Here is a 15736-nt window from a genome sequence, read left to right on the forward strand (position 1 = left end):
AATAGAAGCGCGCGTTACGTAAGAGTCTAAACATGAAAGATCGTTAAAGACCGTTGTTTGAAACAGGATTCAATCGTGTTATGATGCCAGATGGGTTATTTTAGTTATTCGGTGTGAGTTTGGCCTTACTATGGATCTGCTGGTTTGTTAATCATCGATTTTTAACGGAAAACCAGAAGCGCGAAACGCCTCACAACTTCAGGTTTGTTTCACGTTTTCAGGCAGAGTTTACCTCCACCACATAACGATTTATGATAACCGGTTAGTCTCTGGAAGCAGATACCAATACAGTGTTCACTCTCGCGTGTCGTGTTGTCGAGGTTTAATGGAAAAATCCGTCTTTTTTGAGCAAAGACACCATTTCTGGTCGCGGGAGTTGTGATCTGCTTGCTGTGGTTCTAGACTCGTTCAGAATGAAGCTGCAGTGTGATGTGGAGGTTGTGAACCGGTTGTTACCGTCGATGGGTGTGAGGAGCAAAGGCCGGTCCAGCCGCGCGGTTCTGTCCATCGGGAAGCACGTGGACCGGAGCCTGTATCTGCTGGTCTGCACCGCCAAAGACCGCGGCGGAGCCAAATACAAGGCGAGACACTGCTGCTCTCGGTGCTGTCCGTGGCTGCTGAGGATCAGGTCTTGAATCTCTGTGTGTTTCTCTGCAGCTGAAGGAGAACATCGAGAAGTTCTTTACCTGGTTCGTGGAAGAGGGCAAAGCCACGGTTCGGCTGAAGGAACCTGCGATTGACATCTGTCTGAGTAAAGTAAAGATTGCTTTCACTTTTTTTGCAGAAAGTTGTGCTGTCACGAGATACAAGGCAGGGTTTTGTTATTTAAAATAAGTGCGTGTGCATCATCCAGCCCACCGATCCAGTGCAACTGTTATTATAGTAGTACAACAAAAACCAGGTAGTTGATAGATGATAGATAACTCAACTAATGTGTAAACTAAGGACTGATTGGCATTTTGAGGGAATCTGTCTTCTTCTCCTGTCTTTAAAAAGGGGAATCCCATTAAATGTTTGAGAATTATTTAACTGCTACAGCTGCTATCTTTGCCAGACTTTTGCTGCAAATCTAATGTAATAGTAATAAACTGGATTGATATCTACTTGTTTTTTTTTTTTTTTACTTTATATTGCTCAAACACCGAATAATATTTTTGGCATCATGATATGGCCCCCTTTAAGTTTAAACTCCGCAGGTCGACTGATGGGCAGCAATCTGACCTGATTCTCAGATATCAGGGGAATATCTGCTGCGTCGCTCTAGTTCCTGCATAGACCTGGTTTTACATAAATAGAGTATTGGTGCTATTAAAAAAACTAAAGCTACAAATAGTTTCTAAAATGGTTTGTTCTTGATTTTTGTTTTTTGTGTGTCATAGGCCGACAGCAGCAGCTTGAAGAGCTTCCTCTCCGCTGCTCGGCTCGCTCACAGAGGAAGTGACACGGACTCTCTCCCGCTGTCGTCTCTCGGCCCGGTCCGCGCCCGCGATGTGGAGAAACCCAAGAAGAAGCTCAGCATTCTGTCCAGGAAGGACTATCCGCTGGCATCCAGCTTCCCGTACTCCTTGGAGCAGCTGCAGGTCTCGTACTGCAGACTGACCCGAGTGGACCTGCGCATGCTGTCCCTGCGAGCGCTGCGCCGGCTCGACCTCAGCAACAACCACATCAAGAAGCTGCCCTCCACCATCGGAGACCTGAGCTGCCTTGCCGAGCTCATTCTGCACAACAACCACCTGGAGAGCTTTGGAGACGGCCTGTGTTCCTCCAGCCTCCAGACGTCGCTGCAGCACCTGGACCTGAGTCAGAACCAGCTGCAGGTTCTGCCCGCTCGCTTCTGTCAGCTGCAGCAGCTGGTCAACCTCAAGCTGGACCAGAACAAGCTCCTGCGGCTGCCTTTCCACATGGGACGCCTCTCCAAGCTGCGCTTCCTGTCTGCCGCTCACAACCAGCTCACTGTGCTTCCCTCCAGCTTCAGGAAGCTGTGCCTGGAGAACCTGGACCTATTTGGAAACCCGTTCATTCAAGCCAACGCTCTGGAGCACACGATCCGGCTCACGTTCCCACTGAAGCTGCAGGAGCTAGCGTCCCGCGCCGTGGTGGAGCTCAGGTGAGGCCTGTCTAACTCCGCTTTAGTAAACACTCGACAAACTGCATGTGTTTACTGAATAAAACGCTGTCTCATTTAAATCAATATAATGTATAATTGCTTTTCTTGGGTATAAAAATCAGCTTCTGCTGTAAACTATAGGAAGCCCGTTTATATTACTATAAGCTTATTATTAACAGTACAGCCCAGACTCAGATTTAATGACTGTTTATATTTATCTAGTGCTGTCAAATAATTAATTGCAATTAATCCAATATATATTTCTGTATAAATTATGCACATGAATGTGTATATTTAAGAAAAAAGTTCATAAAATGTTAATATTAAATATATAATATAGAATTTTAGAATATCTAAATGTGTACACCGTGTGTGTGTGTTTTTATGCATAATAAATGCACATATTTCATGTAAACAAAAGCTTTTGTTTTGGATGTGATTAATATTGTAGATTAAGCCTCGTTTGTCTTTGGAATACAATAGAAGGTATTTCTGTTTCTCCCGTTGACTGTCAAACAATTAACTCTGTCAGAGCATTCAGACGACACCTTTCATACTTCTCTGTAATATTATGAAGCTACAGAATACTTTTTGGATGTTTTCTGCATGTATTTACTCTGTGCACCCAGTTGAAACGTATGCTATCTGCTCCGCACCAAGACTCAAAACTGCATTTCTTGCCTCAATTTCCTGAAACATTGGAGTGATTCGTACACCGTGTGCTGAACCGAACTGTTCTTGTTCGTGACAGAATCCCTCACGGCCCTGACTGCGTCCCGCTGCATCTGTGTCACGAGCTGGACTTCTCCAAATCCTGCTCCTGCGGCCGGGCCTGTGTGGACTCCTACATCCAGACGGCGGTCAGCATCAACCTGCACCTGGTGTCTCACACCGTGGTCTTAGTGGACAACATGGGCGGCACGGAGGCTCCGGTGCAGAAGCACTTCTGCTCTCTCCTGTGTTACTGCGAGTTCATGGACGGCTGCCTGCAGCGCGACCTCAGATGACCTCTCTAACCTTCTGTGCTGTTTGTTCTCTTTTAGCTCCGTGTTTCTGGGTTTCTTCAGTAGACACTTTTGTGTAAAAGACTCCAGTATTGCAGCATTTGTTTTGTAAAAATAAATAAAAGTCCTTTTTAAACAAGCTTGAGCAGCCAAAAAAATTCACATCACAGACTTCTGTATTTTGTTGTTAGTTTTGTGCTTTTTCAAACTTTTTTTATTTCAAACAAAGTTAGTTTCCGAACAAAAAGGAGTTCTACTGTACTCTACATTTAAACATTAAACTTATGTATCTGATCTAACATTAAGTAACTTTTCCTGAAAGCAAACTCTGTTCTCGTAGCTACTGATAGTGTGATACAGAGTAGGTTCAGTCTAACTCGGACCACAGAGAGTTCTGGAAGCACAAGGTGGACAAATTCTTGTGAGAGCAGATGAAGACGTCTCTGCTGTCAGACTCGATCTCTCTCAGAGTTAATCTGTCAGCTTCCTCCTGGAGTCGCACAGCTTTGTTCTCGTGGTCTTCTGAAGAACGTCTTGTCTTTGGCTCTTCAGCATCTTGAGAAGAACATTGATCCTCCTGCTGGTTCATTGGTGTCATCAGCGGCTGCTGTGGAAGTAATGCTTCCCTCGCTGTGTTTGGCTCAGATTCCTCGATGTTCTCTGTCTCCGGAGCGCTGCTCACTTCATCTCCACCATTTACTGTGATTTCAAATTCACTGCAAAACTTCCACAGAAAAGAGTAAGAGTTATGTATTATCATGAATATCTACAGTGTGTCACATCTACTGCACTACTAGATCTAAAATGATCTAAACTGAATCACATAAGTGAATGTTTTATATAAAACCTCAGTAACATACTGTGTTTGATGCGTGGTTGACCAGCTGATTGACGTTAGTTTCTTCAAAGCAGATCTGATCCGGTTCTGCCGTGAGACCGGTGATCTGAGGTTCTGATGCTGAAGGCTGTAGTCCTGCAGAGTGGGTTAAAGTACTGCAGTCTGGTTTGGGCTCAGGAACTTCCTGTTTAGGGTTTTGATCTGCTTCATCCTCATCTTCCTCATCATTGCTGCTCATGTCATCACTTCTGATCTGCTGTGACTCTACCCTCGTTGCCGGTCGAACAGGCAGAGTGATGGTCAGCTGTTTCTTAGTTTTGTTGAACTTGGCGTGACCTTTGTCTTCATCCACAGGATACGAGAGCTTAAGATCTAGTTTGTAGGGTGGATTCTGAGCCTCGAGAACAAGCCGGCGCTGCTTCACGCTGAGCTCAGCGTCTCCAGCGGATCCCAGCAGCGGTAACTCTACGGTGATAATGATCTGTGTGGGCCGGGCCCCGGGCCCCGAGTCTCTGGAGCACCTGTAGTCCTGCAGATCCACGACTGAGCGATACTTCACGCTGTACTCCGGCACTGGGGGCTGATGGGATGATGATCTGACATCTTGTTTTGTGTGGGTATGGTTTGAGTCCGGTTCTGGTTCTGTGTGGCTCTGGTCTGGGTATGGGAAGGAAAGCAGGTCCTCACGGGCGTTCTGCTGGTGTCCAGGAATCGGTCTGCGGATCAGCGCTGCCTGTGGAACACCTTTATACTTCATCTTGAGCTGCTTTATGTTTTGTTTATCCAGCTTGACCTGGAAGGAGTCCTCTATTCCTCCGATGGCGGTGCTGTGGAGCAGCTTCGTGAATCTCCTGCTGTTTCCCGCCAGGCACAGCGCGTCAGGATGGAAGATGACGTCATGGGTCACGCAGCTGTTTCCGGCGGCGTCCCGGTCCTGTCTGGCCGGCGTTAGGCTGAACGGCACGCGCCAGCGGTGTCCCGGGGTCCCTCGCGGGCCTCTGGCCGCTTCGCTCAAGGGTTTCTCGATCAGCGGATCGGAGCAGATATTGATGAAGAGTTTCCCGCGCGCGTCGCGCGTCTTCAGCACGTGATGCGGCTCCGGGTGGAGGAAGCGCGCGCTGACTCCTCTCTGCTCCTCCAGCTGAGAGATCTCTTCCTCGTATTTTCTCCGGTTCTCGGGGTTCGAGATCTCCGCGACATAATCGCGCAGTAACTCGCGGAACTTCTCGTCTTTTAGCGCTTCACCGAGCCGACTCATTTCATCACGCGTCAGGTTCAGTTCTTCCAGTTTGTTGCCGAAATCCATCGTGAATAACCGACTGAACTTTACTAGTTTCCGATGAACGCACTCTGTTTCTTGACTGTTATTGTACTGTATTTCTTTTTCCCGAAATGAAAGCGACTGAAGCTTCGTTGGTAACGCGGCCTCGGTAACCATAGAAACATGCTACAAGTACAGCTTGCGCGCGCATCTGTAACCATAGAAACCTGTTCGCGTGAGCGCGCCCCTCACCGGTTCGCTATTCTTTTAATTTATTCATTTGGTAGACGCTTTGATCTAAAGCGGTTTACAGATGAGTACAATAGAAGCAATACTAATGGATAGAAAGTATTAACTTTTGATTTGTCTAACTTTTATCCTTAAATAGTTAATTACCTGTCACGACCATCAGCTAAACAGAAGAGTCATTTAATATTGAATTCATATTTATATTGTTCCCAGAAGGAAACAGCTTTGTTTGCATTAGGTTCAATACAACTGTTTCAACACACAAGAGTAAAATTAAATATTGTTTCAAATGTTAAAACAGAAATCTATTAATATCATTAAACAGAGCTTGTAAACAAATAAAAATCACAGTTTTACATGTTCTGTGAGTTTCTGCTCGTCCTGAAGAAAGATGTTCTTTTCTGCACAGCGTTTCTCAGCTTCGGAGGTAAACCGAGGATCTGAAAGCTGCTGGCGCGGCTGGCGATGAAGTCTTGGCACAGTCTGTGGGGATGAATGGCGTGAGCTGGCTGTAAATCAGCATGTTTGCTCTGAACAGAGAGATTCTCACCGAGTCAGCGGCAGCGGCTGGGTCTGGAACACCAGCGCATCGTTGCAGTGACCCTGTACAACAAAACATCACAGATTACTGACGTCTGACAGATCATACTCCACATGAACGGCACAGGACACTCACTTTGTCCACTAAAAGGATATAATCGTGACTTCCTCCAAACACAATAACATCAGAGTCTCTTCCTTGACAAGCGGTGTGCCACAGTCTAGAAAACCAGAATGAAAAAGAGCTTGAGAAATAAAACACATGCTCTTCCAGATATCTGTAGGAACTAGTCATCACACCCAGGTGAAAAACTAGTGCACTTCCATGAAGCACTCTAATTTTCTATTTGGTATACTAAAAACAGATTTTACTTTATATTCATGGTGTTCCAAAAAATCCCAGATGAGTACACTTAGATTTAGATTATCTCGTACAAAAATAGCACTTTAAGTTCACTTGGAAGTGTACTTTTCACCTGGGTATCTTATTCTGTTTATCTCCATTTCTGCGTGTTTTCGCTGACCGTGGTTTGTCCTTGTTTTGATGCTCTATCTTTGTCCATCCTTTTGTCTCCAGATTGAATATCCAACCGTCACCTGAGGAGAGAGAAAAGAGACTAGCTTAGTTTTTTAACCTGTACTCTTGTTTAAAGTTTAGTTTCTGTGTCTTACTCATGGGTCTGCAGTCCACGCTGAGTCCACCGAACAGAAAAAGAGACGAGTCTGAGACGGCTGTTAGTGTGTGCCATGAGCGTCCCACCGGGGCCGAGCCAAACCCAACACTAAAAACACCAGACGAGATCACACACACACACACACACACACCCCTAACACTCCAGAGCACTTCAGCCTTAGAGGACTTACATTTCTGTCCACGTCCATGAATTTAAATCCAGACAAAAGAGGTCATTGGTTCTGGTTTCCTGTGCAGAGAGCAAACACTAAACATGATTTCACACACGCATCTTCTGAAGAGAGCTCTAGAAACACATCACAGTAGCTCTGTAATATAAATGTGCTGTCACATGCACATGAGGACGAATTCATCTGTATGAATGCAGGAGAAATGTTCAGAGATTGTATAAACGCATACCTTTATTCTTCCTCCACACACGTAGCCTTTGCTGCCGATCGTAGCGCTAGCGTGAGCAGCTCGCGGGGCCGGAGCTCGTCCCTGTCAATCATTTACAAACACTTCAGAGACGGTTTTCAACACACACTCGTTTACGATTGAAAAATGACATTAGAAAGACTCACGAAGGTCTGCGGTTCAGTCCAGCTGCTTCTTTTGGGGTCAAACTCATGAACTTCGTTGTTCCATCCCCAGAAGATGTCCTCGGCCTGACGAGAGAAGAGCCCCACTCAGATGAATCTCTTTGATTAGGTCTGTATTTGTGAGGAGATCTGCAGTGAACACAAATTACCCATGATGCTTCATCCACGATGAAACGGTTTGGATCGTTGAATTCACTCAGCAATTTGTGACCATATCCACCAAAATAGATGATTCTGTGAGAAGATCAACAGTTATATTACACAAATATCACTAAATCAGTTCTCACGCATTCAGTTCATGTGCTGGATGAAGTCCGATCGTATTAACCTTCCATTATGAACCCAGCAGGAGAGTTTATCTCGCGGCGAAGGCAGTGATCCGGACCGAAGCCTGGCTTTCCTCCAGCTGAGCTTCTCCTCCTGCAGACTGACGGAGAAATGCTGAAACAAGACACTCTCATTGAGTGTGTGGCTTACAACACACCTGACACAGTGAAGACCGAGTGACGCTTTACTTCATTCGTCTGTCCATCATCACAGCAGCCGCCGAATATAATCAGCTCCTCGTTCACGATACAGCCGCAGGAGCCAGACATCGCCGGAGGAATCTCCCCAAACATATCCCGCCTTTCCCTTCAAACACACACAAACAGATCAAGCCTCTTCTGAAATATGACAATCAGTATAGTTTTGGCCCTCAGGTTTGAAGATACAAGATGTTATTGAGCTTTTTGAGGCGAGTGTTCGCTCTCTCTCTCTCTCTCATACACACACACACACACTCCCACTCTTTTTCTCACACACACACACTGCTTGTTGACGGTCTCAAATCATTCTTACCATAACCCACTCTCTAAGTCGTACAGCCAGATCTCATCATTTGGAAGGAAAACTTCATGATCAGCCACCGACTGAAGAGAAATACAGTTACTTTCGTTTGTTTAGTTGTATATCACTGATGATAAAGAAAGTGGTATTACAGGGTTTTTTCAGCTGCTTACGTTTACAAAACTTTGCCTATATATATATATATATATATATATATATATATATATATATAAAATTATTATTTTATTTTTTTACTTTACACAAAATCCAGAAATTGCACATAAAAAAAGGTAAAAAAAAAAAAAAAAGTACACACCATTAATATGAACTAAAATGCACTTCTAACATACTACTTTTGTATTTACATTTTTTTTAAGTTACTACTTATATTACACTTGAGAGTACTATTGTATAAAAGATGGTTTTAAGTGTGTTACAAGTGGTAACTAAATACATTTTTAACAACAAAGATGGTATGTTAAAAGTGCATTTTAGTTCATATTCATGGTGTCTTAAAATAGCACAGACGAGTATACTTAAACGATCTTAAGTTTATCTTAAGAAGTACTAAAGAATCATTTTTAGTATATTAAGTACAAAATTAAAGCGTGAACACTGAACACTTTAGTTACATTATGGAAGTGGACTTGTTTAGTTTTTTTTACCTGGGACTGCATTGAAAATATCACAAACATCTCAAAAGCAAACGTTTGCCATAATAGTCATTCCTGATAGATTTTTGTGTGTTATGTTTTGCAAAAAGTGTCAAAGACAGAGAATTAGTGTATGGTTTTCCAGATTTTGAGTGTTTCTGTTATTAAGGTTGTGGTTAAACTGCGTGAAACTAAACATGATCTGTTAAATACTAAACACACTTCTTATTCGGGCAGACTTAAACTACAGTGAAATAATGTTTCATGGAATATGCGAAATTTGTATTACTGTCCCGATTGTTGTTATGGCTGAAGTTATATATATGATTATTACCACATAACCTCCCCAGACATACAGATACTGCCCGTCCGCCGCCGCCGTGTGTCCGCTCCTCTCCCGAGCCACCGGCTGCTCTTCACTCCTCTCCATGTCAGTCTTATTAACAGTGCTCGTGTTATTTTATGATTTGACAGCAGCTCCTTGTCAGGAGCATAATAACAGCCGCGAGAAAGCGCCTCTCCTTCAATTTAAGTTCATCAGCCTATTCTATTACAAACTAAACTACCATAAACAAAACAAATGTTTAATATATCGTTTATTTAAATAAACCCAACTCGTAGCTGAGGACGTAAACACGGCTTTTATTTTGAAAGGCGTGTTAGTTGTTTACGAAAGCTGCTGGAAAGGAAACGGAAGCGCCGGTTTGGCGGGAATGGTTGAAGATGGACGCGCGCAGAGTGAAGCAGAAAGTGAGCGCGGGGTTTAAGATGCGCGGATTAATCCTTCGTCCGTACGTGACTCTCATTACAGTAAAGATGTTTATTGGGACCGGTTTCTTACTTTACTTTTCCTCACGAGGGTTCAACTGTTTTCCAGGGAGTCCAGCCGCTTCCTGCTGCGGGTTCTGGAGTCCGTCTCTGAGGCGGATCTGGAGGAGGTTCTGGAGCGGATCCTGGACGCTGTCGAGAAACAACCGCGTGAGGAGCAGGATGTTGTTATTGTTGTGGTGATTGTTGTCATGATGGTAGTGGTTTGGATGATGATGAAGGCTCTGTGTGGTCAGTGTCGTCCAGTATGGTGGAGCTGTCGGTGGCGGAGGCGGCGGTGCAGGACTGCAGTCAGTCTTGTGATGAAACCATGTGAGAATCTCATTCATATCTGATCTGACTCGAGCCGTTTGTTCTTCTGTATCTAACGTTCGTCTTCTTTACTCACAGCGACAATGTTTTCAACATCATTGGAGCCTTTGACGTGCCTCGATTCATCTTCAACACAGAGAGAAAGAAATTCGTCCCGTAAGAAACAGTCCACTTCGTATTCATTATAATACCGATGGTTGTAGTGAAAGACGTGTGACTGATGAGTGAAAGCATTAATGTGAACTCTGAGGTGAGAGATTCAGGCATTGTGTTCTCTGTCTACCAGGAGCATGAAGTGCTGATAGTTTGTTCTCTTTCAGTCTCAGCATGACCAGTCACCCGCTTCCTAAACTCTGTGGTCAGTCCAGAGATAAAGCCGAGCTCTTCAGAGAGAGATACACTATCTTACAGCAGGCACGTGCTTGACTTCACTTTTTAATGATAGTTAGATCATAGATTTACAGATTTGATCTGAAATATACATTCTGAGCCGTTTGACTGTAACAAGTATCTTAAAGATTAGCTGTATAAGTGAACTACCTTGTGCAATATGAAATATTACAGTTAGAGCTTAGAAATGCTTTGTTGATGGTTTGTGTAAAGAAATCTGTGTTTGAATGTTTGTCCCACTATTTATACGTGGCTGGGTGAATTTATTTTATATATTAACATTTTGAAAATACACTTCTATCTACTACACATCTGCAGAACTGCTTTATAAACTATTTACAGACAAATAATTCTTCTTGTGTTTGATGAATGAGGCCTTCTTCACACAATCTTTATTATATCCTGATTCTTCATGGATGACGAGGTGTTTCATGAAATAACGGATCATTTGTCGTGATTAGAATCACAGTCCTGAGATTGATTTAAATAGCTGGTGTGAATGGTTTATGGTAATTAGTCTTGTTTTTTTGTTTTCACAGAGAACACACAGACATGAGCTCTTCACTCCTCCTGTTATTGGTTCAGCTCCAGATGAAGGAAGAAATAAATTCCAGGTGATAAGAAGAAAGCTGTCTGTAGAGATGTCTGTTAAAGGCAGACTGGTGTATTGATGATCTGTGACTGTATTACAGCTGAAGACGGTGGAGGCTCTTCTGGGCAGCACAGCTAAAGTTGGAGAAGTGATTGTTCTCGGCATGATCACGCAGCTTAAAGAGGTATTCCCTCGCTTCCCACAGTCACTCATCTCTGTTCAGCTGCTCAGTTACAGAGGGTTTAGTCTGTATTAATGACTTAAGTTAATTAGTTCTGTCATGAGTTAGTTAAATCAAGGAGGCAGTTTAACAGAGCCGTAGCTTTACCTTTATTCTGTCTAGACAGAACATATAGTGTGAAAAAATGTTGGCCCCCTGACTTTGTCACACTTTAATGTTTCAACATCAAACTAATTAAAATATTAATCAAAGATAACACAAGTAAACACAACATGCCATTTTTAAGTTAAAGGTTTTATTATGAAGGGAAACTAAATCCTAACCCAATCCCCGGGGACTCTTTGGAGGGGGCAGACACTTTTTCACACAGGGTCATGTGGGTTTGGATTTAGTTTTCCCTTTGTTTGATCAGAAACATTAAAACATCAAGAAGGGTGCCAACACTTTAACACCACTGTACGTAATAAATTGCATAGTATGTTGCTTAATTTTAATATTGAAATGAATTGAGCCAATAAAGAGAAGAGTTGCTATAAAAAGAACACACACAGCTTTCACCTGACTGACGGATCAACTGCACTTTTTGGGGATATTTCAGAAAGTTTGCTTCATAAATTGTTTAATAACAGTAAGTTAACTCATTCCACACCAGCGTTTTTGAAGAAAGCTGCCAGTATTTTTGATGATTTTTACAAAAAATTAAATGAACCCCAGAATGTTTTGTGAAATAAACATGAAATACATCAAAATAATGAAGAGAGATGATCAAAACAAAGATCAGTCAGCACTCACAGAGCTTGCGTGTGCTCCAGGGAGTCTCCTCATACTCGCTCTGTACTTTCAGGGTAAGTTCTACCTCGAGGACCCCAGCGGTTCAGTGCAGCTAAACATGGCTAAAGCTATATCCTTCAGTGTTTCTAAGGACACATGTGTACTGCTGTCTCGGAGAAGGTTCTCCGTTTGTTCCTTAACGCTCTTCATACCAGTTTCACAGCGGTCTTTACACAGAGTCCTGCTTCGTTCTGGCTGAAGGTGAGTGTCTTTCTCTCTGCTCTTCAGCTCTTTCCATCCCTGGATCACGGATCTCTCTAATCACATGATCTGTCTGGATTCACAGGATGGTACGAGGACTCTGTGTTTCACGTCAATGCTTTTGGTTTCCCGCCCACAGAACCCTCTTCTTTCACCAGGTATGCATTAGTTTCTGTTGACTGTAACTGAACCGTGTCGCTGCCGTTGATCTGCATCCACATGGAGGTTTCTTGTCTGCGTCCAGAGCTTATTACGGCGATATAAACTTCTTTGGTGGGCCGTCCAGCAACGCGGTCAAAGCCTCGGCCAAACTGAAGCAGCTGGAGGAGGAGAACGAGGACGCCATGTTTGTGATGGTGTCAGACGTGTGGCTGGACAGTGTGGAGGTTCTGGAGAAGATCCAAGCCATGCTTTCAGGTTGTAGATTGTGCTCGAATGATGTTAAAAAACACTTCTGGTACCGTTATATAAAATATAACAAATATTTACATGATTTGTGCAGATACAGTCAGTGTTCAAACAGGTCCTTGAGCTCGTGGTCTGTGTCTCCTCATGTGTCTCATCATAGATCGGAGCATGTGTTCGTCTCATAAACTATAACCTGTCTTTCCAGCGAAATAATGGCATAAAGAATAATTGCATTTAAAGTGTCTGTTATCAGATGTTTATTTCTCTTCATAATGTCAAGATTACTGAACTGCTTTCTTATTGCCTGTGTGTGTCTGTGTGTGTCTGTGTGTGTGTGTGTGTGTGTGTGTGTGTGTGTGTGTGTGTGTGTGTGTGTGTGTGTGTGTGTGTGTGTGTGTGTGTGTGTGTGATGGACTGATTTCAGGCTACTCTGCTATGCCGCCCACCTGCTTCATCTTCTGTGGGAATTTCTCTTCAGCTCCATATGGCAGAAACCAGCTCCGAACACTCAAAGGTTTGACGTCTCTGCTTGAGTTGCTCTTACTCAAACATGTTCTGGAGCAGAACTAATTGTTCTCTATTTACAGAGTCTTTTAAAGCGCTTGCTGATCTCATTTGTGAATATCCCAGCATTCACAACAGGTTAGACATTTGAGGTGACTTCAATGCTTTTTTTGTTGTGATGTCACTTTCTGAATCGGCTCGAGACGCCGTGCCATCTTCACTCCTCTCAAACGTGTTTTTGCAGCAGTCGTTTCGTGTTTGTTCCTGGACCAGAAGACCCCGGGCCCGGGACCGTTTTACCCAGGTATGATGTTAGGAACAGCGTTTCAGTCAGTTCTGAACCTTCTTCGTTCACATCGGTCTCCGGACGCTGTTGAAAATTTTTCAATGTGAATGCTAGAATCTGAATAAATAGATTCTGCTATAATAATAATAATAATAATAATAATATTAAGTCAGTGATTTATAATCATTTTCAGGTACAGTCTAAAATTCCTCTTCTTACTACACTAACAGTACAGGTCTGAATCACTCAGTTTGTAGATCAGATTAGAAAGTGCTCTTCTTGTTTACTAATCATTCTTATCAGACATATTGATGACCAAAACAGTGCTGTTCACATCTCTGAAGCGTGGAAGCTCTTTGTGTTCCAGACCTCCGCTGGCTGAGCACATCACAGAGGAGTTCAGACAACGTGTGCCCTTCTCCGTCTTCACCACCAACCCCTGCAGGTGTGTGTGTGTGTGTGTGTGTGTGTGTGTGTGTGTGTGTGTGTGTGTGTGTGTGTGTGTGTGTGTGTGTGTGTGTGTGTGTGTGTGTGTGTGTGTGTGTGTGTGTGTGTGTGTGTGTGTGTGTGTGTGTGTGTGTGTGTGTGTGTGTGTGTGTGTGTGAGAAGAGTCCGCTCCGTGTGCTCACTGTGGCTTGTGTTCAGGATTCAGTACTGCAGTCAGGAGATGGTGGTTATTCGAGAAGATCTCGTCAATAAGATGTGCAGAAACTGTGTCCGACTCCCAAGCAGCAGCCTGGATATTCCTTCTCATGTGAGCCAGAGCTGTGTGTGTGAGAGAGTGTGTGTGTGAGAGACAAGTCTGAGATTATAGTCATGACTATAATTTATTTAAAGATTCCTTTAATTAAACATCAATAACTGAAACAAAGTATGACAAATAAGGCCTCCTCTGTTCTTATTAAACTATAATGGATACCTGTTTTATAGAGAGAAACAATAAAATGATTGTATTAATGATTTTTTTTGTGGATACATGGCTGATAATTAGTATTTAATTCAAATTCTTGTTTTGAGCTTTAATTTAAAAAAAAATCTGCAAAATATTGTTGATTACTGACAGGGAATGACCGTAAATGTCTTTTGTGATCTTGTTAGTTGTTTTCAGAAACATGTTAAGGGTTATTTTTCTTAAAACAGTTAACTGTGTAGTTGATGTATGAATGTGTGACGACTACGACCTCTCTCTAAAGATATATGTAACTCTGAGAATGAAGAGAGATATTATCCTCAGTGTTTTTTTCAGTGTAAACTACTCAAATACACTTCATGACTGTACGGCGAGGTTCTTGTGCTGCCAGAAACAAGTCCAATCCTCATCACTTCTAGTTTATGAAGTTGCTCAAAGAGCTTTGTGTTTCCAGCTGTTGATCTATTTGTAATCTAGCAGGAATATTAGGCCGCTGCTTCCTGACATACGGTACATGTTTGGATCATTTTGTTCTTGTTCTACAGTTTGTGAAAACCGTCTTGTCTCAAGGTCACCTGACTCCGCTGCCGCTCTACGTGAGTCCGGTTTACTGGCCGTATGATCACACGCTACGAGTTTATCCCGTTCCTGACGTCATTGTCTTCGCTGATAAATACGACCCGTTCAACGTGTGCAACACGGACTGTCTGTGCATCAACCCGGTACTCTTGTGTTCATGTGATTAAGAACCGCACTGAAGTTCTAGAATCTGACGCTGTCTCATGCTTTCAGGGCTCTTTTCCGAGAAGTGGATTCTCTTTTAAAGTTTACTATCCGTCCAACAGAAGCGTGGAGGACAGGTATGATTATCAACAGTGTGTCAACATTTACTTACTTGAAGACTCTGCTTTGAGAATAATCCCTCGTATTTTTTATTGTTCACTTTACAGCAAATTGCAAGGACTTTAAACAAGTGGAGAGTCATGTGCCTGCTTTTTTATATTTTGTTGTCATTTTTGCCATTTTTCTTGCAAATGTAGATTTCTTTTAAGATTTGGTTCATTTCATTTGGTAATGTTCCATTTGATTGTTTTGATGCACTTTTAAAGTAAAATAAATATGGATTAAATATAGTTGTTGTGGAATTATTTATTTTTTTTACCTTGTTATCTTATTTTTGTACAATATCTAGTATGTAGTATAGGCTGGTGAAAAGTTTTCAATGTGAATACTAGAATCTGAATAAATAGATCCTGTCTTAATATAATAATAATAATAATAATATAATAATAATAATATTATTATTATTATTATTATTTATTAAGTCAGTGATTTATAATCATTTTCAGGTACAGTCTAAAATTCCTCTTCTTACTACACTAACAGTACAGGTCTGAATCACTCAGTTTGTAGATCAGATTATAAAGTGCTGCTTCTTGTTTACTAATCATTCTTATCAGACATATTGATGACCAAAACAATGCTGGAATCCTTATGAAAGCAAACATGATAGCGATGTCTCTGCAGGAAAGAGTTTA

General features: G+C 42.5%; 4 protein-coding genes across 8 annotated transcripts; 2 read left to right on the top strand and 2 right to left on the bottom strand.

Annotated features, from left to right (window-relative positions):
- The first annotated feature begins 21 nt into the window (after positions 1-21).
- On the top strand, positions 22-3410 carry lrr1 (leucine rich repeat protein 1). The gene is made up of 5 exons (XM_043232404.1): positions 22-202; positions 403-581; positions 658-756; positions 1380-2107; positions 2859-3410. The coding sequence occupies exons 2-5, from the start codon at positions 414-416 to the stop codon at positions 3112-3114; spliced, it is 1251 nt and encodes a 416-aa protein (XP_043088339.1). The 5' UTR covers positions 22-202; positions 403-413; the 3' UTR covers positions 3115-3410.
- dnaaf2 (dynein axonemal assembly factor 2) lies at positions 3291-5471 on the bottom strand. The gene is made up of 2 exons (XM_043232392.1): positions 3972-5471; positions 3291-3835 (listed from the first exon to the last, which is right to left on the bottom strand). Exons 1-2 carry the CDS (start codon positions 5385-5387, stop codon positions 3479-3481), a joined length of 1773 nt encoding a protein of 590 aa, XP_043088327.1. The 5' UTR covers positions 5388-5471; the 3' UTR covers positions 3291-3478.
- Positions 5472-5623: 152 nt separating this feature from the next.
- LOC122334463 (kelch domain-containing protein 1) lies at positions 5624-9250 on the bottom strand. Of its 5 annotated transcripts, none has more exons than XM_043232410.1 (13): positions 9112-9250; positions 8115-8185; positions 7790-7907; positions 7603-7715; positions 7424-7508; positions 7257-7340; positions 7093-7173; positions 6864-6940; positions 6672-6781; positions 6476-6596; positions 6136-6220; positions 6010-6062; positions 5624-5942 (listed from the first exon to the last, which is right to left on the bottom strand). In XM_043232410.1, the coding sequence occupies exons 3-13, from the start codon at positions 7892-7894 to the stop codon at positions 5813-5815; spliced, it is 1044 nt and encodes a 347-aa protein (XP_043088345.1). In that variant the 5' UTR covers positions 7895-7907; positions 8115-8185; positions 9112-9250; the 3' UTR covers positions 5624-5812. The 5 variants fall into 5 exon arrangements, with proteins under 5 accessions (XP_043088345.1, XP_043088344.1, XP_043088341.1 ...); XM_043232409.1 differs by having other exon boundaries at positions 6524-6596; positions 6864-6922; positions 9090-9228; XM_043232406.1 differs by having other exon boundaries at positions 6864-6922; positions 9090-9228.
- Positions 9251-9405: 155 nt separating this feature from the next.
- Positions 9406-15325, top strand: pole2 (polymerase (DNA directed), epsilon 2). Its single transcript, XM_043232396.1, has 19 exons — positions 9406-9546; positions 9633-9733; positions 9820-9895; positions 9974-10051; positions 10216-10309; positions 10825-10899; positions 10978-11061; positions 11903-11959; positions 12042-12090; positions 12176-12248; positions 12335-12507; positions 12923-13012; positions 13086-13140; positions 13247-13306; positions 13656-13733; positions 13934-14042; positions 14744-14920; positions 14991-15058; positions 15149-15325. Exons 1-19 carry the CDS (start codon positions 9479-9481, stop codon positions 15165-15167), a joined length of 1584 nt encoding a protein of 527 aa, XP_043088331.1. The 5' UTR covers positions 9406-9478; the 3' UTR covers positions 15168-15325.
- Positions 15326-15736: the final 411 nt, after the last annotated feature.

The sequence above is a fragment of the Puntigrus tetrazona genome, unplaced genomic scaffold (assembly GCF_018831695.1).
Source record: "Puntigrus tetrazona isolate hp1 unplaced genomic scaffold, ASM1883169v1 S000000528, whole genome shotgun sequence".
Lineage (NCBI taxonomy): Eukaryota > Metazoa > Chordata > Actinopteri > Cypriniformes > Cyprinidae > Puntigrus > Puntigrus tetrazona.